This window comes from Salvelinus fontinalis, chromosome 6 (assembly GCF_029448725.1).
Source record: "Salvelinus fontinalis isolate EN_2023a chromosome 6, ASM2944872v1, whole genome shotgun sequence".
NCBI classification, from domain to species: domain Eukaryota; kingdom Metazoa; phylum Chordata; class Actinopteri; order Salmoniformes; family Salmonidae; genus Salvelinus; species Salvelinus fontinalis.
In genome coordinates this window covers 10,657,250-10,682,896 of record NC_074670.1, presented here as the reverse complement: position 1 = coordinate 10,682,896, position 25,647 = coordinate 10,657,250, and the positions used below count along the sequence as shown (strand labels likewise).

Sequence of the window (25,647 nt, the reverse complement as noted above, 5' to 3'; positions counted from 1 at the left end):
AAGTGGTATAACTTAATGTTACTGTAGCTAGCTAGCTAATTAGCTCTAGCTAGATGATCACATTAGCATCTGACTATGCAAATCGTGCAGTAATAGTAAGCCTACACTACAGTGCTAGCTAGCTGTAATGTTGCTCAACAGTTTTAATTTGCACACAAAGTTAACCAATAACAGTGAACTTACCTGGAATTCTAATTAAGTTAAGAAATGATGAAATTCTGTGGTTCTGTGAATGACTACTGATGTTTGGCGGATCCACGCTCTCGATCTGTCCACTCTTTCCATTCACGAGACACTTGCAAATGGACAATGGTGGCAAACTCTAAATTTAACCAAAATTAGTGGCCGTGGTCATGCTGTTTTACTCCAATAGAATTTTATCTGTATTTTTGCTCTTACTCTAGCGGCCGCTGGTAATAATTACACTCTAAAATGATTTCATTTCACTACTTGAGAGGAAAAGAATTTTTACTCCAGAATAAACACAAAACGTTCTACATAGAAAGAAAGGTGCTAAGAGTGTCTTGTGATCTGCCAATTGATATAGACATGACTATATTGAAGTGGCTTGGGGGAAGGAGACTAGTGTGGCCAAATCCATCTCTCAAACAGGACAGCCTTCCCCCCCCCCGCCCTCGTTATACCTGCACAGACTGGTTTCTTCAGAAAGGTTTGATTTTAACCATCAGTCCAGTGTCATCGCACACACTTCTGAGGTACATGCACACGCACACACACAGACACACGCATGTATGAACACACACACGCACACGCACACACACACACACAAGCAATCAGGGACCTTAGATGTTGTCTGATGCACTGCATGTGGAACTGATTGGCTATCTATTTACAGAGCAGTAACCCAGAGAAATCCATTTAATCCAGATGCTTCATGTTTGGCCAACTGTGCTCTGAAGTCATTAACAAGTTTGCCCTTGATTTTACTGTAAGATACTCAAATAGTCAAAGTAGCCTTTCCTCCACCTCCACATTGACTCAAACTATTTAAAAAATGTATAATCTAATTTAGGCACTGACATGTAACCGGTGTGAAATAGCTAGCTAGCTAGTTAGTGGTGCGCGCTAGTGGCATTTCAATCAGTGACAAGACTCTCTCTGAGACCTTGAAGTAGTTGTTTCCCTTGCTCTGCAGTGGTCCAAGGTACTAATGTAAAGGCTTTTGTGGAGCGATAGGTAGCGATGCTTCGTCTGAGGCAATTGTTGATGTGTTCATAGGATCCCTATTTTCGAGCCCAGGTTGGGGTGAGGAGAGTGACGGAAGCAACACTGTTACACATGCATGAGCAGGGTTGGGTAGGTTACTTTCTAAATGTAATCCGTTACAGTTACTAGTTAACTGTCCAAAATTGTAATCAGTAATGTAACTTTTGGATTACCCAAACTCAGTAATGTAATCTGATTACATTCCGTTACTTTTTGGTTACTTTCCCCTTAAGCGGCATTAGAAGAAGCCAAAAATGTATGTTACCAATTGATCGACATCTATTGCAGGATAAATCAATGTTAAAGTTTACATAGCTGGCCATATATGGATGTTAAATTTTACTTTATGGGTTGGTTATGTAGGCTTCTTTTAACCCATCACTTTCTACTACATATAATAATACGATTCAATTATATTTTTACATTAAAAATCAAAGTCTATCAGAAATCCAGTCATTCCAATAAATGTTATGCCCCTTGATCTTCAAGAATAGGACTTGGAAATATGGAAGTATAGATTAGCCAAATTGTTTTACCTGAGCATGACCCCAAAATGAAAGACTTATTAGCCAGCCCTACTCTGTTGTTTATGATTTTATTGTCATGGAGGACTGATCGGGCTCATTGATTTGAGTTGAAAGATAAATTCTTCGCTCATGGAATTGCATGCTTTGAGCACTACTGGAAAGTGCAATTTACATGGGAAAAATGAATACCATATGCTGCATTTGCTATAGGCCTATTGTTAACCTTTTTGTTTGTGACACTTTGATATCTTGATAATATGCAGATGTTTAAATGGCAAATCCACAGATGAAACAACAACAAAACGGTTGCCCCGCCTCTGTTTTGGTAAAAAGCTAAGGGATGGGCCTGGAGAAATGTAACCACTCTCAGATTAATAGACAGAGCTATGGACACAAGGACTGGTCATCCATGATATCAAAATGATTGATATCAAAATGACTGACCATCCATGATATCCATGTTATGAGGCTATACAGTGTTGGTTTACATTTACAATGTTTACAAACATTGGAGTAAAACAATCTTATATTTTGGAGTGTGAGTGTGTGTCACGAATATTACCGAAGGTGACTCCCCTTCCCGTTCGGGTGGCGCTCGGCGGTCGTCGTCGCCGGTCTACTAGCTGCCACCGATCCTTTTTTCCTTTTCGTTTATGTCTGTCTAATTGTTTTCACCTGTTTCTTGTTAGGGTTTTGGGAGAGGTTCTATTTAGGTTAGTTTCGCCCGCTAGTGTTTGTGCGGGCTTATTTTGTGTATTCATGTTGTACGTCGTGAGTGATTCTTTGATTGTGGGATTTTCGCTATTCAGCTTTATTTTAAACAGTGGACTGTGGGTTGTTTTACGCCTGTGTTTTGGCACCACCCGTTTGTACCTGTTCCTGTTTTCATGCTGTGGAATTAAAGCGTTTTTCCCTGGAATACTTTTGCTCTCTCTGCGCCTGACTCTGCACCCATCATTCACCTGACGTTACAGTGTGACAGTTAAATTAAGCTCATGAGGCATGTATACTCTTCAAGAATAAATGGATATATATATACATACAATTTATAAGTCTAAAAATGGATGTAGCAACTACAGATTGTCCCTTTAAGTCTATTAAAGGTGTACAAGGTTGAGCATGTGTCCATTAGGCCTATGGATTTTTTTTGATTAGCAAGAATTGGATTGAGCAATAAAAGCCCCACTTTTATTCCATAGGCTTGGATCCTCACTATGCAGCTGTTGCAAGAACAAATTTTTCACCGGCTGTCCACTGGTTTAAAAAAAAAAGATTGATAGGCAGCTTAAAATTCTTGAATTCAACCATTATTGTGTTCAAATACACATATAGATTTGTGAACAGCCATCCACAACAACCACAATCCATAAGGAGCAAATAGCTAAATGAGAGAGGTGCAGCGTGATTTACATCAATGCACTATATAGATATCAATAATAAGTGATATCTGTATCGTCCTAGACTACACCACTGCTGTCATCTTTACCTCCAAGCATTTATTCAAGTTGGATAATGTTTGGATGCCGACAGCAGTCGCACCATTGGAAGACATAGCTTTGACTGTAGACTACAGAAGCCCATTCCTGCTCTTTTCCCACAATCCATCAAACACATTTGGTGTGCCATCATAGTGGTCTCTGATTTGTGGTCAGACTCGCTCAGGTAGAACAAACTTAAACTCGCTCCTTTTTTCAATGCTGATTTGAATGTCATTGAAAAAAACGGAGTGTTAAGAATTAGGTTTTTTCGCAAAAACATCCTTTCTGAATTTAAAAATAATCCCTGAAGTAATCATGTTGTTTTTCAGATGTATCTGTACATGTAATCCTTTACTCCCCAAAGCATGAGCATGAGTAGTGCAAAATAATCTGTTATCATGTAAGAAAAATGTACAAATGAAGGCTAGGATGTCACAGGATGCTATGTTTAAATTCGATCTAACCACATTTCAGTTGAATCTGTTGTCAACACAACTTGATCTGATAAACAGCAACTTTCTGTGTTCCAACAGTTGATCTGTCCATGTTTGTGTTGAAGGAGATAGACTAGAGAAACGTTCCAACATGGAAGGGACACAGGGCCTCCTGGCCATCTTCACCATAGCTGCATGTTTTCTGGTTAACGGAGCACAAAGAACAGGTAAGCATGTTTGTCTATTGACATCTGAATCATTCCAGAATGCAGACCGCAGTCCAGAATGGCATAAACAGAGAAGCATTGAAGAAATACCACACAAATACAAAATTATGACCAACTCTTTGGGGCTTTAGACTGCTGAGCAGTTATAAGAAATGTGTTTTTATAAAAGCACGATAAAAATAATATTTGATTAGTAGATTGATTTATTGATGAATTGCTTTCATTGCTCATCCCATGGGCAAAAATCCTTGTGGTTTAGACACTTGTACGGAATTCCATTGGCTGACGACTGTTTTCTTCCCCTCCCAGTCTGCAAGGAAGAGGCCGTGGCCGACATCGTCTTCCTGGTGGACGGTTCATGGAGCATCGGCTCAGAGAACTTCAAACAGATTCGCCAGTTCTTGTACACGCTGGTCAACAGCTTTGACGTGGCCCCCGACCATGTGCGCATCGGTCTGGTCCAGTACAGCAACACGCCGCGCACCGAGTTCCTCCTCAACACCTTCCAGGACAAACAGGACATCCTGCAGTACATTAACAACCTGCGTTATATGGGCGGTGAAACCAACACGGGCCTGGGCCTGGACTTCCTGCTGAACGAGCTCTTTGTTGACCGCGCAGGGAGCCGGGTGAATGAGAACGTGCCCCAGATCGCCGTGGTGATCACTGACGGTGAATCAATGGACAATGTGGGGCTGCATGCCCTTAAGCTGAAGAAGCAGGGCGTCACGCTGTACGCCATCGGGATCAAAGAAGCAGACGAAGATCAGCTGAAGGAGATTGCCACTCAACCTCACAACCAGCACGTGTACAGCGTGTCGGACTTTGCTGCGCTGCAGGGGATCTCCCAGAGCCTCATCCAGGTGCTGTGTACTACCGTAGATGAGGCAAAGAGACCAATATCCAAAGTGGTACAAGGTACTATAACAGTGTATTTATTGCTTCCATTTGAAAAATATTCTTTATAAATAAATGACATTATTATTTTCCTTAATCTCCAGAGTGCCTCAACGCCACAGTGGCTGACATTGTGTTCCTTGTGGATGGCTCCACCAGCATCAGCCCAACAAACTTCCAGGAGGTTCGGAAGTTTCTCCACAGCTTCATCGAGGGGCTGGATATCGGAGCGGACAAGGTTCGCGTAGGACTGGCCCAGTTCAGTAATGAGATCCAGAAGCAATTCCATTTGGGGGAACATACGGACCAAAGGGCCCTACTGGAGCAAGTGGACAGGCTTCCACAGCTCGGGGGAGGCACAGCCACCGGCAAAGCCATTACTGTCCTTCGGGAAGAGTTTTTCACCAAGGCCAACGGGAGCCGCGCTGATCAGAGGGTGCCTCAGATTGCTGTGGTGCTCACCGACGGGGAGTCTGCGGACGACGTAGAGCTGCCAGCCAAGGCGCTAAGGAAGCAAGGGGTCATTGTGTTTGCTATTGGAGTTGGGGCAGCCAACATCAACGAGCTGAAGGATATCGCTAACAGGCCCCACAAGCATTTCCTGGTCAACATAGAAAGTTTCCAGGCCCTACAAACACTTTCTCAGGGTCTGCTGCAGACTGTCTGTGTCTCCATGGAGAACCAGAGGATGGGTAAGGGACTTTTATACTTTTATAAGGAAACATACTGTATGTTGTAACAAATTATGAATGTTGAACTTGCAAAGTATGCAATCCAAGTGACTTGCCTCAGTTGTACCATGGGATACCATTCTAAGCAAAAGTATGCAACCTTGAGAGGCAGACATTGGTTACGGCCGCTTGTGCCAACATTAAAGTCAACATTTAAAGGACAATTTCTAAAAATGAAAATAAAATATGACATACATTCACACTGTTGTCATAACAATTATTCTTTATTTTTTCAGCTCTAATCCCAAAGTTCTCTGATATCTTCTTCCTGGTGGACAGCAATATGATGCAGGCAGACTTCCAGCTGGTCAGAACCCTTCTGATGCGACTGGTCAACCAGCTCAACCCGAGCACTAAAACGATGCGTCTGGGTCTGGCCCAGTTTGCCCAGGACACCAAGGTGGAGTTCTTACTGAACACCCACAACACCAAGGAAGAGTACTTGGCAGCTCTCAGGAAATTCAGGCTGCCACTGCGTCCCAACAGGTCTCGTCACCTGGGCGATGCCCTGGAATACGCCCGTACACACTTCTTCACTACAGCGTCTGGTGGCCGTAATGAACAAGGCTACCGGCAGTTTCTAGTCACGGTGACAGGGGGGGATTCGAAGGATAACGTGATGAAGGTGGCACGTACTATCAAATCTGAAGGGACAACCATTGTGTCTATCGGGTTGGGTGAATCTACACTTCCAGAGCTAAAGTTAATGGCCACCTCACCATTCTTTTACCAGACTACACCCATCGCCTCTGTGCTAAAGACTGTCTTTGAGACTGAAGAGGTGGTCACTGTGACTGACGGTAAGGGCATTTGTGGATTTTTGCTGAATTAAGTGAATATCTGATCTCTTGTGAAATAATTGCTCATTATACATAAAGGATAACAGATTGCTGTTGACTAACAATTTCCTCTCTATTGCAGATTGCAGTGAAGCTTCACTGGCTGACATTGTGTTTATAGTTGATGAGTCTTCGAGCAATAGAACTGCAAACTTCCAGCTGGTTCGTGGATTCATCCACAAGATAGTGGACGGCCTAGATATGGACTTCAACAGGGTGAGGGTGGGCATTGTCCTCTATAGCAACAAGGCCTCGGCCCAGGTCTACCTCAACTCCTTCCAAGAAAAAACAAATATCCTTCAGTTCATCAAGATCCTGCCCTACCGTCGCGGTCTCACATACACTGGCGAGGCCCTGGAGTATGCCAGGGAGAAGATGTTTATCAAGGAGAGGGGCAGCCGGAAAGAACAGGGGGTGCAGCAGGTGGCGATAGTCATCACCGGAAAGTCCCAGGACAACGTAACTTCTCATGCCGCAGCACTGCGCAGAGCTGGTGTCACTGTCTACGCAGTGGGGATCAAGGATGCTGACGAGAACGAGCTGAGACAGATTGCTTCAGATCCCCCTAACAAGCACGTATTGCATGTGGACAGCTTTGCCAAGCTCAAGACCCTGGAGAAGAGCCTGAAGAAGAGCGTGTGCTACAACATCCTGAAAAAAGCAGTCAAAGACAACGCAAGGACATACACTGCCAAGCAAAGTGAGATCAAAATGACTGTACCAATGCTTCTTGTTGTTTCATTTGTAGAGGAATGTTGATACAGATGTAATGTGGTCTCCGAGATGACACTAGTGCTTTCTTTTCTCTTTTGATTCTAGGCTGTTTGCAGACAGATGAAGCAGACATGTTCTTCCTGATCGACCACTCAGGGAGTATTGAATATCCAGACTTTGCTGACATGAAGACATTTATTAAAGAATTCATACACACATTCCACATCGGACCGCATCATGTCCGCGTGGGTGTGGTAAAGTTCTCTGATACACCAGCTCTTGAGTTTGATTTGACAACCTACCCTGACAAACCTTCAGTGGAGAAAGCAGTGGATGGTATCATCCAACTTGGAGGCGGGACAAGTACCGGATTAGCGCTGACCTCTATGGGTCCCTACTTTGATCGGGCTAAGGCCACCCGTAGTAACAAAGTTCGCGAGTACCTCATTGTCATCACAGATGGAGAGTCTCAAGACAACGTGAAAGATCAAGCAGCAAAGCTGAGGGCGCAGGGCATCACCATATATGCCATTGGGGTGAAGCTAGCTAACGATACACAGCTGCTGGAGATTGCTGGCAGCCAAGAGAAGAAGTTCTTTGTCAACAACTTTGACGCTCTGAAACCAATAAAAAATGACATCATCACAGATATCTGCTCCCCTGATAGTAAGGGCATCTCTATTGTTTTAAGTGTTACATCTTGATTTATTTTCTGATTTCAGTAAAAATATGAAACACCTTGTCTCTTGCCAGGGATTGATTATGAGCACACATTGAGTTATAACAACAGCTAAATTAATATTTGTTCTCTTTTCACAGTTTGCAAGGACATGAAGGGGGACGTCCTCTTCTTGATCGACAGCTCAGGTAGTATCAACAACCCAGACTTCCAGAAGATGAAGGGCTTCATGCAATCCATCATCAACAAATCTGACATAGGCCTGGATAAAGTGCACGTGGGCATCATCCAGTTCAGCACCAGCCAACAGGTGATCTTCCCTCTCAACAAGCATAACGATAAGGAAGGCATGTTGCAGGATTTACAAACGATGCAACAGATAGGCGGGGGCACACTCACCGGCGAAGCCCTGTCCTACACCTCGCAGTTCTTTGACCCACCGAAAGGAGGTCGCACTAACGTGAAGCAGTTCCTGATTGTCGTAACCGATGGTGAGGCACAGGATGAGGTAACGTCTGCTGCCAAGGAACTTCAAGACAAGGGTGTGATCATCTACGCTATTGGGGTGGTCAATGCCAACAATACACAGTTACTGGAGATCAGTGGCGCACAGGAGAGGGTATACTCCGAGAGGGACTTTGATGCACTCAAGGCTTTGGATAGCCAACTGGCATTGGCAATCTGTGATCCGGAGAGAGGTGAGTGCCACTTGGTTCATGAAACGTTACTTTAAAGCAACAATGAGTTCACATTTCTTAGATTTTGACATTGATATTTTCCTCTATCTCTTCTTCTCTTCCACCAGAGTGTGTGAGGACGGAGATCGCAGACATTATTTTCTTGGTGGACGGCTCCACCAGCATCAGCTCAGATAATTTTGACATAATGAAAAACTTCATGATGTCCGTGGTCAATGAAACCTCTGTTGGGGAGAAGCAGACACGCTATGGTCTGATTGTCTTTTCAGACGACCCTGAGTCTAAATTCACACTCAACGAATACAAATCTAAGAGAGACGTCAATAGTGCCATCACAAAGCTTAGAGAGCCCAGTGGAGACACCTACACTGGCAAGGCACTCAAGTATTCCTTGGGTTATTTTGGTGCACAGTACGGCGGGCGAAAGGCCCTAAATGTTCCCCAGTGGTTGATGGTGATCACAGATGGTGAGGCTACTGACCCCTATAGCCTAGCTGGGCCAGCCAAGGAGCTACGGGACAATGGGATCATAGTATATAGCATCGGAGTGGTTGGAGCAAATAAGCAAGAGCTTGAGCTCATGGCAGGGGACACGAATAAGGTTTTCTTTGTGGATGACTTCCATAAACTAGACACACTGCACAAAAATATTTCCTTTGAATTCTGCCAAACCAGCAAACCAGGTAAGACAAAATCCAACTGTCAAAACATCTAAGCTGAAAGTATAAAGCCTTGTAGCATAAGCATGTTGAAATGAGATGGTTCAACATGATCTGATGTCTTCTCTTCTCTTCTTAGTCTGTGAAAAAACGCAGGGGGATCTGGTCTTGTTGATTGACAGCTCAGGGAGCATCAGCACCACCGACTTCACTATCATGAAGAAGTTTGCCACAGACCTTGTTTCCAGCTTCAACATTGCAGAGCAGTACTTCCGGGTGGGAGTCGCCCAGTTCAGCAGTGATCCTAAAAAGGAGTTCTTCTTGAATGAGTATTACACAGAAGCAGAGGTGGACAACCAGATAAACAATATGATGCAGATTAGGTACACAACGAACATCGGAAAGGCCCTGGACTACGTCCGTACAGAGTACTTCCAACCAGCTAGAGGGAGCCGTATCAATGCCAAGGTCTCTCAGAACCTGGTTGTGATCACTGACGGACGTTCAGATGATTATGTTGTGCATGCAGCAGAGGAGCTCAAGGCCATGAACATTGAGGTGTTTGCCATCGGTATAGGGAAAGACCACAAACCTGTCGAGCTTGGGCAAATCACTCTCAACCCGGAAAGGGTCTTCTCTGTGCAGGACTTTGCCAGCCTGGACAAGATCAAGAAGAAGGTGGTGGATACTATATGCTCCTCCAAGGTACCAGCCACTCCAGCGGGTGAGTAAACAGTATGCACATTTTATTTCCTCTGTCTCTCCTAACTCAATGTAAATCCCTTGTCAAATAATGCTTGTTAGTGTTTGAAAAACAGGCTATTTTACATTGTCTCTCATATTATCCTTGAGTAAATCTAACACATAAAGCTTTTGGACTTCATTTGGATGATAAGTAATAATGAGTGTGTCTGTGTCCAATAGGCTGCACCATAGACATCGCCATGGGGTTCGATATTACACGCAGGGCCACCGCCCAGGGGCTCTTTGATGGCCAAGCCCAGCTACAGGCCTTCCTGCCACAGATTATCCGCTATGTGTCCAACCTGAAGGGCCTGTGCTGCGTGGCGGGAGATGGTTCCATTGAGACTAACATTGGCTTCCTCGTGGTGGAGCAGAACGGAAAGGTTCTCTACGACTACAACTTCGAGAAGTACGACGAGAAAATTGTGGAGAAGGTTATGGCCCTGCAGACCTCCCAGACAACATACTTCAACTCCTTCCTCCTGCACTCCTTCCGCGATAAGTTCCAGAAATCTAATGCTGGTGTGAAGGTGGGCCCAAACATTAGGTCTCCTGTGTGGTTGATCCCAGACTCCAAAAATGGTCATTTCTTAACATATTTTGTTGGTCATATCACATTGTAATAACAATGCCACAACTACTTTGTCCTTTAGGTGCTGGTGATCTTCTCAGACGGACTCGATGATGACGTGATGAAACTGGAGCAAGAGTCAGAACTTCTCCGCACTAAAGGTTAAAGAACCAGGGCAACCCACAGAAACGGATACATTTAAGAACATTCATGAGACAAAAATTAACATTAAAATCGGTTGTACTTTTATCTCTGTCTTCCATGTCACATTTCAGGAAAAGGTATCAACGCCCTGCTTACAGTCGCCTTAGAAGGGGTCCAAAATGCCAACCTTCTTCAGATGGTGGAGTTTGGGCGAGGATTCGGCTACAAGCAGCCGCTCAATATTGGCATGCACAATTTGGGAAACACCCTGTTGACACAAATAGTAAGTCATTTTGTGACAACAGAATCAGAACAACCCTTTTAGTTGTATCTCCCTGTGTTGTAGTAATACTGTATGTCACTTAGATTGGCTAAGACTCTTTGGACTGACATGTAAGTCCTTTATGTCTCTATCTACAGTAATTCCATTTCCAGTCATATTCCCAGCTGTAGGGATAGAGAAGTATTTCTGATATGTCTGAGTATTTTGGGTCATACTGTACAATGACAAATGTTTTGTTTAGAAAAGGGGATTATGTGACGTTGTTGAAGAATGTCAGAAATGACAGAAAGAAATTGTGTTCTTGTTTCGGCATGTCAGGATGGAAGTCTCAAAACTAGAACTCTGGGGTCATGGGAAATGGGATATAGTACCCCATGAAATAGAGTCGTCACTTGCTAGAAATGTACTTAGCAACAGGAGCCACTGGAGACAAGAAAAACAGAGCAGTGACATTATTGGTTGTTTTTAGATTGGCTTTTGAGATGAGTACCTCCAAAGGTGTCTCCAATTATGAGGGTATGTCAACAATTGGATTTCATAACACATTGTCTCATTCTCTCTCTCTTTCTCTCCCACTCTCTGCTTCTCCCCCTCTTTCTGCCCCCTCTCCCTTTCCCCCTTCAGGACACAGTGGCTGAGAGGGAGTGCTGCAATGTGATGTGCAAGTGCACCGGACATGAGGGTATCCGTGGCAACAGAGGACGCCCAGGCACAAAGGTGAGGCCCTCTGAGCCTTCTTTATAAAATGATACAGTGTTTAAGATGTGACGTGACACAGTAATTGAACACTGTTAAAATACTGTAAAGAAGATGTGGGTCTATGTACTTCCTCAGTCCTCCCTTTGCCAGTTTCAGTTTCCTAATTTGCTCTTCGTTTATCTCCTTACAGAGTCAGACAGGACTGAAAGGACACCCTGGCTTCCCTGGCGAGGAGGGGGGAATTGTAAGTGTGTGTTTTCAGGGAGGGAAGAATAATTCTCAGTGTGGTATTCAGACATCTGACAAATCAAAACACATGAATCGTGGATGGTGGGCAAGGTCTACAAGTCAGTCTAATAACCTGTGACATGTGACCTTTGACCTTAAAACCAATGACCCTTGTCCTCGCTCTCTGATTTCCCACAGGGCGAGAGAGGTCCACCAGGTCCCACTGGCCCACAGGGACTACAGGGCTGTCCTGGGAGGAGAGGCCTCAAGGTGAGCAGATGGACTACTGACCAACCAAAAATCTATGTTGATAGACCGTCTGGTCTGGAATGTTTCCCATTGGATGTCTTCCCTACATTTGCTTTTAGATCACAGGTTACCATGACCCAGGGGCAGTTACCTGTCCAAAATAATCCCATCTAATCTGACCTCTGAACCATGACACAGAGCTGTTACCTGTCTAAAAAATAACATCTAATCTGATCTCTGACTGTTTTTTTACAGGGCTCAAGAGGCTACAGAGGGGACAGGGTAAGTGTATGAAGCTGTTGATACCACATTCACACAGCTAAATGTAGTGTACAGTAGAAACCTTTCTATGTGCAGTATACTAGGTATTTTGTCTTAACCGATGGAAAACCAGGTTCACCATGGTGCTTTATTTTTTTCATTGTGTGGATGTAAACGTCTGCTGTTGTTGAGTGTGTTGTGAATCAGTGTGCACATTACCATGGCAGGGTGATGATGGAGACCATGGCCTTGATGGGGTTGACGGTGAACAGGGTCTGATCGGAACAGCTGGAGCTGCAGGAGAGAGAGGAAACGCAGGAAGACCAGTAAACACATTTTCTCATATTCTACATATATTTTGCCAATATACTACTCCTATGTCACCAATATACTACTCCTGTCACTAATATACTACTCCTGTCACTAATATACTACTCCTATGTCACCAATATCCTACTCCTATGTCACCAATATCCTACTCCTATGTCACCAATATCCTACTCCTATGTCACCAATATCCTACTCCTATGTCACCAATATACTACTTCCATGTCACCAATATACTACTTCCATGTCACCAATTTACTACTCCCATGTCACCAGTATACTACTCCTATGTCACCAGTATACTACTCCTATGTCACCAGTATACTACTCTTATGTCACTAATTTCATTCTCTTATGTCACCAATATACTACTCCTATGTCTCCAGTATACTATTCCTATGTCACCAGTATACTATTCCTATGTCACTAATTTCATTCTCCTATGTCATTAATATCGTTCTCCTATGTCACCAATACACTACTCCTATGTCACCAATATACTACTCCTATGTCACCAATATACTACTCCTATGTCACCAATATACTACTCCTATATCACCAATATACTACTCCTATGTCACCAGTATACTTTTCCTATATCATTTATATCATTCTCATATGTCACCAATATACTACTCCAACTTCACCAGTATACTACACCTATGTCACTAATTTCATTCTCCTATTTCACCAATATACTACTCCTATGTCACCAGTACACTTTTCCTATATCATTTATATCGTTCTCATATGTCACCAATATACTACTCCTACTTCACCAGTATACTACACCTATGTCACTAATTTCATTCTCCTATGTCACCAATATACTACTCCTATGTCATTAAAATACTACTGGTATGTCACCAAAATACTACTCCCATGTCACTAATATCATTCTCCTATGTCCCCAATATCCTATCCTACTTACTCGATTCTCTTCTCTAATGTCTAACCTTTTGATGGTGGGTTCTCTTGCAGGGCAACAGCGGCCTCATAGGAGAGCCAGGAGTGAAGGGGCAGCGTGGACTTAGAGGTGACCCTGTAAGTCACATAAACTATGGACGCCATTTAACAGTGCAAATGATTTACGATGTTTCAGGGACCAGTATCTGCTGGTTTTAGGTTTTCCCTTCAATTAAGATCTAGATAACCAGATGAGGGGAGTTCCTCACTAATTAGTGACCTTAATTCATCAAGCAAGTACAAAACAACCTGCAGAGACTCAGAATGAGTTTGGAATGAGTTTTACAGTTGTGGTTTAGACTATAACGAACACAGTGTTTCAATATCTTATTTTCTAACTGTTACTAAAAGTTAGTCTCTGGTCTTTTAGGGAGACTCTGGAGTGGACAGCGTTGTCGCGGGTCCCAAAGGAGGAAGGGGAAACCCAGGACTACCGGTATGTAGCTTGTAGTTGGCCACTGTCAATGTACTGATCTAAGAATCAGAATCGCTTATTCACCAAATTCATTTGCAAGTACCAGATCATTTTGACTGGCTCTTTCTAGTGAGTAAAGCAGGATTATGCACTTTACTGTCCTGGAGGGTGACAACTCTGCTGTTATTCTCATCCTCTCTCTCCCTCAAACACACTCCTTTTCACACTGACAGGGAGACCCAGGAGAAGAGGGCAGTCGAGCAGAAAGTGGAATCGTCGGAAACCCAGTGAGCGAAGTTTCATTTCTGCTAAGCTGTCCTTGTCCTGTTACACTGATGTTGTCTCCCGTTTTTGGTCAATTGTCACGTGATGATTATGTCCTGTGTCCTGCTTTGTAGGGTCCTCAAGGAAGAAGAGGTCTCCCTGGTCTAAATGTACAGTAGGCAGCATTATCAACAAAGCTACTTCATGAATAACAGTCCCTAGTATTACTATCTCTATTTACTGTATGTACCCATTAGTATGTTCTTTGTGTTTGTGTGTGTGTGTATGTTTTCCTGTGTGTGTGTGTGTCTAGGGAACACCAGGGGATCCAGGAGATGTAGGCCTCCAAGGAATTCCTGGCCCTTCTGGACCACAGGTAAGTAATATATACCCATTCCCCTCATCCACAACTCCACAGTAATGCTACTACTGATGCACTTCTGTAGCATTTGGAACAGTACCCCAATAGCACAGATACTGTTGCTGAACATGTTTCTCTCCTGTGTGCATAGGGTATAAGAGGAGACTTGGGCCAGCCCGGACCCAGGGGCCTGCAGGGTTTACCTGGACCTCAGGTCAGTTTTCTTACCGTTCTACTTCCATCCCATCTGACCACATTGAGGATGCCTGATACATAAATCCTACTGTTATGCCATGTTGACATGTAATGATGGCGTATGAATGGCTTTTCCCTCAGGGCACACCTGGAACTATGGGTGGCAAAGGATCAACAGGAAGACGAGGGATGAATGGACAGAAGGTGCGTTGCCTTTGTTAGCAATTTATGTTATTCTTCAATAACACAAACTCCAAAGCAAATCAGGGGGAGAAAAATAGGTTTATTTGAGAAGGATAAATCAAGATGTTATGCTGGGAGGTAGATGTTCAGATGTTCAGTCTCCCCTGTCCTCAGCTTTTCCCCACTGAACAAAGGAACAGGAGGTAATTTATAACCCCCCATTCTACCCTGGGGTTGACCAATCAGAAGTCCCCTGTCCTCAGCTTTTCTCCACTGAACAAAGGAACAGGATGTCATTTATAACCCCCCATCCTAGCCTGGGGTTGACCAATCAGAAGTCCCCTGTCCTCAGCTTTTCCCCCCGAACAAAGGAACAGGATGTCATTTATAACCCCCCATCCTAGCCTGGGGTTGACCAATCAGAAGTCCCCTGTCCTCAGCTTTTCTCCACTGAACAAAGGAACAGGATGTCATTTATAACCCCCCATCCTAGCCTGGGGTTGACCAATCAGAAGTCCCCTGTCCTCAGCTTTTCTCCACTGAACAAAGGAACAGGATGCCATTTATAACCCCCCACCCTAGCCTGGGGTTGACCAATCAGAAGTCCCCTGTTCTCAGCTTTCCCCCCTGAACAAAGGAACAGGATGCCATTTATAACCCCCACCCTAGCCTGGGGTTGACCAATCAGAAGTCCCCTGTCCTCACCCTAGCCTGGGGTTGACCAATCAGAAGTCCTTGCAGTACAACTTGGCCAATGGCCAAATAACCAGTATCCTGCCCCAGACTCAATGTACAGAACGTAGCAAACGTAGCACACGTCACTCTGAGTTCCGGAGTGACATTCGACAGATTCTAAACAGATGTTGAACTGAAACCAACTCCTATTTACAATTCCCTATTGACCATTAGGACTTTTAGTACTCTCGTCCTCTCAAACCCTCAAACTCTGCATTGTGTATTTATGTTCAAAATATTCTTATACCTTTGACCTACAGTTATATAATACATTACAATACAAAACATTAGCCATCTTGGTAGGACAATTTGTTACCAGGGCTGTAGAGCAACTGAAACATATTACATATAGACACATAAAAAGTAGACATAAAAAAATGCCTGTAAAATAATGTTTTATAGCCCTTCTTCCAACCCAATACTGTGGTTTCCTCACAGGGCCAACCTGGGGACCCCGGAGACAATGGAGCGCTTGGAACACTTGGGCCAAGAGGGATGCCGGTAAAATATATTTAAAAAAATATATATAAAAATTTAAAAAAAAAAAATAATAAATAAAAAAAATAAAGGTGTTGCCTTGTCATTACACACTTTACCTGCATGCACACACACATATGCTGTACACACACTGCAAGACTGTATGTTTTTGTAAGGTCATGTAAAAATGGGATGTGTTTTCTTTAATACAGGGTCTTGATGGCAGTGACGGCCATGGACCTCCCGGACCCCAGGGAATAAAGGTAAGGTACACTTACTCAGTACTCAGATCAACAGCTGCTGTCCATAGACATCATAGTAGTTGAGGAGGTTTTCCACTTTGGAAAATATTGTTAATGTACTTAGTAGATTATAAAATAAAATGTCTCTTTTCATCTAGATGAAGGTCGACTGACCGAAAGCTCAGCTACATGAAATAAATGTGCATCTGACTGGAAGTGTTCAGAGACTTTTTCCTGCTTCTCTAGTTTTGTCTTATTCCTCCAGCACCTTCACTAATCAGATCTGGTTGTGTGCTAGATTCTGCCTATTATCTTTTCATTCAAATGAAAGGATTTTAATATACAGTAGATTTGTATTACAGACATGGTTGATGGACACTAATAAATAATTCCTTGTGTTTTGTGTTTACTTTAAAGGGAGAGCCTGGTTTCCATGGTTACCCTGGATTACAGGTCAGTTATTGATATAAAATCTCCCCTTTCAGAATGGATAAGAGAACAAGGCTGGAATCCAATCATGACACATTGCATTCTGAAGCTCACAAAAAGTAAACAATCCCTTTTTTCTGTTTGTCATCTTCAGGGTGAAAGTGGTGATTTTGGAGTCAAAGGAGGTCCAGGCCCCAAAGGAAACCGAGGCAGAGGGGTGAGACTCACACACACTATCGCTAGAAGACCCTAGAGCGCCCTGTTGCACATGCATTGCTGCAATTGTTAAGTCAATACCGCTAAGTTTTTAGTGCCCAGAACGATCACACTTTATTTGGATAATCCCAGTGTATAAAACATTGACACCTGCTTTTTCCGTGACATAGACTGACCAGGTGAATCCAGGTGAAAGCTATGATCCTGTATTGATGTCACTTGTTAAATCCACTTCAATCAGTGAAAATGAAGGGGAGGAGACAGGTTGAAGAAGGATTTTTAAGCCTCGGGACATGGATTGTGTATGTCTGCCATTCAGAGGGTGAATGGGCAAGACAAAATATGTAATTGCCTTTGGACAGGGTATGGTAGTATGTGCTAGGCGCACCGGTTTGTGTCAAGAACTGCAATGCTGCTGGGTTTTTCAAGCTCAACAGTTTCCTGTGTGTATCAAGAATGGTCCACTTCCCAAAGGACATCCAGCCTACTTGACACAACTGTGGGAAGCATTGGAGTCAACATGGGCCAGCATCCCTGTGGAACGCTTTGGAGACCTTGTAGTGTCCATGCCCCGACGAATGGAGGCTGTTCTGAGGGCGAAAGGGGGTGCAACTCAATAGTAGCAAGCTGTCCTTAATGTTTTGTACACTCAGTGTAGATGCTCTACAGATGGTCATACTATTAACAAAATATCTGTTGATAAGCAATTGCTTGTTAAGGTTACAGTTGGGCTAGGGTTAGGTTTTGATTTAGGGCTAGGGTTAGGTTTTGATTTAGGGTTAGGTTTTGATTTAGGGCTAGGGTTGGGTTTTGATTTAGGGTTAGGTTTTGATTTAGAATAAGGGTTAGGGTAAGGGTTAGTTTTAGAATAAGGGTAAGGGTTAGTTTTAGAATAAGGGTAAAGGTTAGTTTTAGAATAAGGGTAAGGGTAAGGGCTAGTTTTAGAATAAGGGTAAGGGTAAGGGTTATTTTTAGAATAAGGGTAAGGGTTATTTTTAGAATAAGGGTAAGGGTTAGTTTTAGAATAAGGGTAAAGGTTAGTTTTAGAATAAGGGTAAGGGTAAGGGCTAGTTTTAGAATAAGGGTAAGGGTAAGGGTTATTTTTAGAATAAGGGTAAGGGTAAGGGCTAGTTTTAGAATAAGGGTAAGGGTTAGTTTTAGAATAAGTGTTAGGGTAAGGGTTATTTTTAGAATAATGGTTAGGGTAAGGGTTAGTTTTAGAATAAGGGTTAGGGTAAGGGCTAAGGTTAGTGGATAGTTAGTTGATATGTTGTTGACAGTTATTGAACATCTACAAACTATCTTCTTTGGACTAAAGTGTCACCCTCCAGAACTGTATATACTCACACATACACACTATTTGATTCAAGCATAGAGATTCTAACACCACTGCTTATATTCTCAGGTGTTGGACTTCAAACCTTGTGATTTTCGCTTGGGCCACAGGTACTAATATGTGTTGACATGTATAAAATCTTCTGTTAAAATGGCCATATGTTACGATGTGATTGAACCAGGGGAACTCGGGCAGATCGGGTGAGTCAGGAGATCCCGGATCCATTGGACCACCGGGACACACTGTTAGTATATAATTTGCGTTTTTGGATCTATAAAAGTAACTTTACGAATCCCATGTATTAGTTGTTTTATTATTCTTATTTGTTTCAAGTGAATAATAATAGTAGTTGTAGTTTTGGTTGTTTTTACAGTAGAAGTATTGGTAAGATATTCACTGTTTACATGTGGATTTATGACTAATTCTCTATTTCTATCTAGGGCTCTAGAGGCAGACCAGGAGAGAGAGCCATGTCTGTATGTGTATTCTGTCTGATCTTTGTTCCAATTTCACTCTAAAACATTTTCTATAGAGAATCTTGAGAGCTATTTAACATGTTATTTTACTTGTCTCCCTAGGAATGTCAGCTGACCACCTATATCCGTGATAACTGTGGTAAGCTCTTGGTATTCCTACTCTATATTTTTTGTAAGAAAAAGATCCACTGTGTCAATTGCTTTATTGCTGGTAAGGTCATGTTTTCAGAAGCAAAGATGAATTCATTCCTAATTTTGTCTCTAAACTATGATATTTTTCTCCCCCAAACAGCATGCTCTCAAGGTATGTCTCCATTAACCGTTCATCGTCCAAATAAATGTATGTACTTGACTGTAGATTCTGGTGTAATCAAACCAGAACTCTTGGCAAAGTGATGTTATGAATGGTTGTCATTAAAAATACCATTGCCCCCCTCACCCCCTCTCTCTGTCCGTCTCTCCCTCCCTCTCCCCTTCTCTCTCTCTGTCCATCTCTCCCTCCCTCTCCCCTTCTCTCTCTCTGTCCGTCTCTCCCTCTCCCCTTTTCTCTCTCTGTACCTCTCTCCCTCTCCCCTTCTCTCGCTCTGAACCTCTCTCCCTCTCCCCTTCTCTCTCTCTGTCCCTCTCTCCCTCTCTCCTTCTCTCTCTCTGTCCGTCTCTCCCTCCCTCTCCCCTTCTCTCTCTCTGTCCATCTCTCCTTCCCTCTCCCCTTCTCTCTCTCTCTGTCCGTCTCTCCCTCTCCCCTTCTCTCTCTCTGTACCTCTCTCCCTCTCCCCTTCTCTCTCTCTGTCCCTCTCTCCCTCTCGCCTTCTCTCTCTCTGTCCGTCTCTCCCTTCCTCTCCCCTTCTCTCTCTCTGTCTGTCTCTCCCTTCCTCTCCCCTTCTCTCTCTCTGTACCTCTTTCCATCCCTCTCACTCTATCCCCCAGGCCAGGCAGCGTGCCCAGCCTACCCCACAGAGCTGGTCTTTGCTCTGGATATGTCACAGGATGTGGAGCCTGCCACGTTCGAGAGGATGCGCTCCGCTCTCCTCTCCATATTGGACGACGTTGCCATCGCCGAGAGCAACTGCCCGACGGGTGCACGTGTTGCCGTGGTATCCTATAGTGCCAACACCAAATACCTGATCCGATTCCAGGACTACCAACGCAAGCAGGAGTTGTTGGAGGCCATCCAAAACATTGCACTGGAACGAACGTCCAACCAGCGCCATCTTGGGGAGGCCATGCGCTTTGTGGGACGCCACGTCTTCAAGCGAACCCGTAAAGCGTTGACGATGAGGAAGGTGGCAGTGTTCTTCACCAACGGGCCCTCTGTGGACAGCGCTGCCATCGTCACGGCCGCCATGGAGTTCAAGGCCCTGAACATCGCTCCTGCTGTCATCGCCATGAGGAACTCCCCCGATGTTCAACGGGCTTTTGAGGTACAATTACAAACAGATGCTTTCTGGGAAGGGATAGTGAACGGGGCAGCGGAAAGGTTGGTGAACTGAAATGCAACCCATGTGTGTTTTTGTTTTGTTGTGGCGCAGGCTGATGACACGGGCAGCTTCATCCTTGTTCGGCTGGTGGATAGGTCACAGGACCAAAATGCTGTGCTGACAAGAATCAAAAATTGCGTCATCTGCTACGGTAAGCACACAGGGACAAAATAAAATGTAGTCTTATTTGGTATCAATGTATGTCTTGTTTTTATGGTTAATTCTGCTGTAGAACCAATATTTTTTATATGTTTTTCTACTACTACTACTACTACACTATTACTGAAGCTACTGTACTACTACTACTTCACTACTACTACATTACTACTACTACTACTGATGCTACTGTACTACTACTACTGATGCTATTGTACTACTACTACTGATGCTATTGTACTACTACTACTGATGCTACTGTACTACTACTACTGATGCTACTGTACTACTACTACTGATGCTACTGTACAGTACTACTACTGATGCTACTGTTCTACTACTATTGATGCTATTGTACTACTACTACTGATGCTACTGTACTACTACTACTGATGCTATTGTACTACTACTACTGATGCTATTGTACTACTACTACTACTACTACTACTACTGATGCTACTGTACTACTACAGTACTACTACTGATGCTACTGTACTACTACAGTACTATTATTACTATTACTACTGATTCTACTGTACTACTACAGTACTACTACTGATGCTACTGTACTGCTACTGTACTACTACTGATACTACTGTACAACTACTACTGATGCTACTGTACTACTACTACTGATGCTAGTGTACTACTACTACTACTACTACTGATGCTACTGTACTACTACAGTACTATTATTACTATTACTACTGATTCTACTGTACTACTACTGATGCTACTGTCTTACTACTGCTACTGATGCTACTGTACTACTACTACTGTACTACTACTGCTACTGTACTACTACAGTACTACTACTGATACTACTGTACAACTACTACTGATGCTACTGTACTACTACTACTACTACTGATGCTACTGTACTACTACTGCTGCTACTGTACTACTACTACTACTGATGCTACTGTACTACTACTACTACTGATGCTACTGTACTACTACTACTCCTCCTACTACTACTGATGCTACTGTACTACTACTACTACTGATGTTATTGTACTACTACTGATGCTACAGTACTACTACTACTACTACTGATACTACTGTACAACTACTACTGATGCTACTGTACTACTACTACTACTACTGATGCTACTGCACTACTAATACTATTACTACTACTACTACTACAGTACTACTGATGCTACTGTACTACTACTGCTACTGATGCTACTGTACTACTGCTACTGTACTACTACTACTACTGATGCTACTGTAGTACTACTACTACTGATGCTACTGTACTACTACTACTACTGATGCTACTGTACTACTACTACTGTACTACTACTACTACTACTACTACTGATGCTACTGTACTACTACTACTACTGATGCTACTGTACTACTACTACTACTACTGATGTTACTGTACTACTACTACTACTACTGATGCTACTGTACTACTGCCACTACTGATGCTACTGTACTACTACTACTACTGATACTACTGCCACTACTGATGCTACTGTACTACTACTACTGATGCTACTGCACTACTAATACTATTACTACTACTACTACTACTACTACAGTACTACTGATGCTACTGTATTACTACTGCTACTGATGCTACTGTACTACTGCTACTGTACTACTACTACTGATGCTACTATACTACTACTACTACACAACTACTACTGATGCTACTGTACTACTAATATCTCTAAGCTCTGGTTCTGTGTGTCCATCAGACCACTGTAAACCAGCCCAGGAGTGTGATTTTACTGACGCTCAGCGGCCCCTGGTGGTGGATATGGACCTGACCCTGGTGGTGGACGGTTCAAGGGAGATCCGGGGCGACCAGTACGCTGGCATCCAGGAGCTTCTGGGCTCAGTGGTGAAGCAGGTAGCCTGGAGCCCCAAACCCAGCGTGGCTGACGGCCGGGCCAGGGTGGCCCTTCTCCAGACCAGTGGTTCTCTGCTCCCCCAGACTTCCCAGGCCGTCAAGGTAGAGTTTGACCTGCAGAAGTACCACAACCACATTGGTCTACAGACACACCTGAGGAGCATGCAGCAGCAGGGAGGAGTGTCGTCTCTGGGGCAGACCCTGGAGTACGCTCTGAGCAAGGTGTTCCTCAAGGCCACCAGGCCCAGGAAGAGTAGAGTGGTGCTGGCTGTGGTGGGGGCCAAGACAGCCCACTGGGACCAGGCCAAGCTGGCCTACATTTCCAAGAAGGCCAAGTGTCAGGGCGTTTCCCTGTTTGTGATCGCGGTGGGCGACCATTACAACAGCACCCAGGTGGAGGAGTTGGCGAGCACGCCGTCAGGGCAGCACCTGCTCCATCTGTGGCACGTGAAGGAGTGGGAGAGAGGCTACGCACAGCGCTTCTTCAGAGCCTTCCTCAGGGTCCTCAGCAGTAAGGAACACTAACATGTCTCTTGAGGGAGAGATAATTATGCCAGAACAAATCATACATTTTAACATTTGTATTTGTCAGTGTCCTAACTCTCTCACTCTTCCCTCACTATTTCAGAGGGAATGAACAGCTACCCTCCTGCCCATCTCAAACTCGAGTGTGAGCTGATGCTGGGACAGGAACACGGACAGGGACAAGGACAGGCAGAGTGGGAGGAGTGGAAGGAGGAAGAGGAGGAGTACACAGATGAGGAGGAGTTCCTGGAGCACACTGGTGTATTTCCGACTCAGATAGCTCTTGACCAGGTTGACACTATACATGCCTTCTCCAGGGGAGATGGAGCCACTTCACCCCCCCGGCCACAGCCAAACTCTAATGGTAATCAGTAACCCCACATTTATAACAGAACTTCTATTTCTCTCTCTCCCTCACGTGTCCCCTCGTATCCCACTGCATGAGTAGTCTCAGTTTGCACCCACATACTGCATGTCTTCCTTCCCCGTTTACAAACCTGCTTGTTCTGCCTTCAGCCCACTGTAAGTTGATGTCGACAGTGGCACCAACTGCGGGGACTATGGCCAGCGATGGCACTTTAACAAAACGCTCGGTGCATGCTCGCCTTTTTGGTACAGCGGTTGCGACGCTAACGACCAACTGTTTTAGCACGGAAAACGAATGTTTGAGACGTGTGGCACTTCCAGTAAGTCCCCCAGCCCTCTACTGCTACCACCTCTACTGAACGTCATGGTCAGAGATGTAGAGCTCTGTTAGCCACAACCTGAATTACAACCACTGTTGTGATGTTTGTCAAATGCTGAATCACATAATGCATGCTGCATGAGAAGAGAGCACTATTTGTTCTATTAGCATTCTGAAATCAGGAGGCTTTCAGTCGAGAGAATTCTAATGAGCTGAACCCCTAACATTAGTGATTGTAATATACCTTGTTTAAGCAGTATAGCAACTACAGGATTGAAATGACAAAAGTTGTGATGCCATTTTTGTCAGTTGTCATGTTGTTTCATGTTGTCGTGTCAGCTGCGAGGTCATCATTCACAGCACTACGCCAGAGATTTTCTTCTAATGTTATGTGTTCACAGATCACACAACCCTCCTGAGGACAGAGGAAAGTACAGTTCTTAACCAGGGTAAGGACCACATCTCTCTCTAATTTTGGATGCAATAATACATGTGAAAAGACAGCAGGCTCGGGTCTGTACAATAGTGTAAAAGGCATAAGTCTCAACCTTTGGATTTGTCCTCTCCCCTCTCTCTTTCCTCTCCCCTCTGTTGTTTTCTCCTGAATCCTATCCCCTTTTTTCTATCTCCCATTTCTCTCCTTTGCCCCGTTACCTCTCCCTCCTCTTCCCCAGATGCATGTTTCTTCAAACAGGACAAGGGAGGTTGTGACAACTACACTCTGAAGTGGTACTTTGACACGACACAGAGCGAGTGCTCCCGTTTCTGGTATGGCGGCTGTGGTGGCAACGGTAACCGCTTCGAGACGCAGGAGACTTGCGAAGGCCTCTGTCTGAGGAGGAACTCCACACATCTAAAACCCTGATTAGAGTGAATTGAAGAAGATCATGCCAGAAAACGAGCCAAACAAATGTCTCATTCAACGTGTGAACATCAAAAACAGCACTGTCTGTGTAAATAACTCTCGACCTTATCTTTAGCATTTAGTTGTTCTCCTTTTGGGTAAAAATTGAAATTACTGTAACAGAAGAATGAATATTTCTCTATTTTATTCAAGTCTGTTCAAGCAGACCTAAGTAACGGATCTGACTCTCATGCAACAAACATACATAAGGGCACTGATGCTTTTGTGAGAATGACTTTAAAGCAATGAAATAACCTGTATTGTCTCTTGTGGCTATTTTCCATCACAGATCAACAGCTCCCAAACCAACTCAAGCACCAGGCTTGAGCACTGTTTACTTCTGGAGCTTGGATGTCAATCGTAGATGTAAATTCAGGCTGTATGTCATCCGCTCAGTGTTTGTAAATAGGATTTGTTGCTGTTTCCTCTAACTTGACCATTTGGTGCTAAGGGTTGAAAATAAAACTGCACAAATTCCTTAGCGGTCAGTTTATTTGTGATGCTCTTATGATCTTATTCTACTGCTATAGATTCTGAACGGATCCTGGCCCGGGTTAAGAAATCATAACAATAGCCCAGGCCAATGAAGAGACACACAGATATGTACAATATTAGAAAGAAATACATTTGTATGTATACATACATTGAGTTACTAAATACAATTTCCAGTGGAACACTGACTCACCTAATGATGAAGATGAAGCCAAGGGCTACTCACGGTGATGGCCGATGCACTCGTCGTCGTGGCGATAGCCTATCTCAAGATGAGCTACTTTTTAAAACCGTGCCGCTGTTCACAAAAAATGGGAGTTTATAATGTATTCATATTGGTTTTACAGGCTGATTAGTCTTCTTTCAGGTGTATGCATCTGCTTTCCAAACTGTACGTTTTTCCCACGATAGTATTTTTTAATCTGCAAAAGGCAAACCTACAGCAGCAACCTACCATAGAAAAATAATCCATAGATGGCTATTCCCATTCAAATCAGGACTGGCAGCCATTGCTAGTACCCATGAGTTTAACAGTCAAATTGCCAGTGTAAGTGATTCCAAAATTATTTTATGGATTATATGTCTATGGCCACAACAAAACAAGCTGTAACCTATATTTGGTGCATATG

At 43.7% G+C, this 25,647-nt stretch overlaps 1 protein-coding gene across 3 annotated transcripts in view; it reads left to right on the top strand.

The window, feature by feature from the left end:
* The window catches only part of col6a4a (collagen, type VI, alpha 4a), a 46,812-nt gene extending 21,809 nt beyond the window's left edge, over window positions 1-25,003 (top strand). For 2 of the 3 annotated variants that reach the window (XM_055924856.1, XM_055924858.1), the window contains exons 2-39: window positions 3,792-3,893; window positions 4,203-4,811; window positions 4,895-5,482; window positions 5,758-6,321; window positions 6,443-7,060; window positions 7,180-7,740; window positions 7,894-8,451; window positions 8,559-9,134; window positions 9,250-9,834; window positions 10,035-10,384; window positions 10,508-10,586; window positions 10,701-10,852; window positions 11,477-11,569; window positions 11,742-11,795; window positions 11,978-12,049; window positions 12,284-12,310; window positions 12,517-12,615; window positions 13,598-13,660; window positions 13,953-14,018; window positions 14,231-14,284; window positions 14,396-14,431; window positions 14,575-14,637; window positions 14,774-14,836; window positions 14,959-15,021; window positions 16,174-16,236; window positions 16,425-16,475; window positions 16,872-16,907; window positions 17,038-17,100; window positions 18,617-18,679; window positions 18,876-18,911; window positions 19,014-19,050; window positions 19,204-19,215; window positions 19,839-20,332; window positions 20,441-20,540; window positions 22,258-22,923; window positions 23,041-23,301; window positions 24,024-24,071; window positions 24,297-25,003. In XM_055924856.1, the coding sequence (XP_055780831.1) occupies window positions 3,792-3,893; window positions 4,203-4,811; window positions 4,895-5,482; window positions 5,758-6,321; window positions 6,443-7,060; window positions 7,180-7,740; window positions 7,894-8,451; window positions 8,559-9,134; window positions 9,250-9,834; window positions 10,035-10,384; window positions 10,508-10,586; window positions 10,701-10,852; window positions 11,477-11,569; window positions 11,742-11,795; window positions 11,978-12,049; window positions 12,284-12,310; window positions 12,517-12,615; window positions 13,598-13,660; window positions 13,953-14,018; window positions 14,231-14,284; window positions 14,396-14,431; window positions 14,575-14,637; window positions 14,774-14,836; window positions 14,959-15,021; window positions 16,174-16,236; window positions 16,425-16,475; window positions 16,872-16,907; window positions 17,038-17,100; window positions 18,617-18,679; window positions 18,876-18,911; window positions 19,014-19,050; window positions 19,204-19,215; window positions 19,839-20,332; window positions 20,441-20,540; window positions 22,258-22,923; window positions 23,041-23,301; window positions 24,024-24,071; window positions 24,297-24,487 (8,216 nt within the window). In that variant the 3' untranslated portion in view covers window positions 24,488-25,003. Of the gene's footprint in view, window positions 1-3,765; window positions 3,894-4,202; window positions 4,812-4,894; window positions 5,483-5,757; window positions 6,322-6,442; window positions 7,061-7,179; window positions 7,741-7,893; window positions 8,452-8,558; window positions 9,135-9,249; window positions 9,835-10,034; window positions 10,385-10,507; window positions 10,587-10,700; window positions 10,853-11,476; window positions 11,570-11,741; window positions 11,796-11,977; window positions 12,050-12,283; window positions 12,311-12,516; window positions 12,616-13,597; window positions 13,661-13,952; window positions 14,019-14,230; window positions 14,285-14,395; window positions 14,432-14,574; window positions 14,638-14,773; window positions 14,837-14,958; window positions 15,022-16,173; window positions 16,237-16,424; window positions 16,476-16,871; window positions 16,908-17,037; window positions 17,101-18,616; window positions 18,680-18,875; window positions 18,912-19,013; window positions 19,051-19,203; window positions 19,216-19,838; window positions 20,333-20,440; window positions 20,541-22,257; window positions 22,924-23,040; window positions 23,302-24,023; window positions 24,072-24,296 lie in introns of all 3 variants that reach the window. The other variant, XM_055924857.1, reaches the window with a different exon arrangement.
* The last annotated feature ends 644 nt before the right edge of the window (window positions 25,004-25,647 follow it).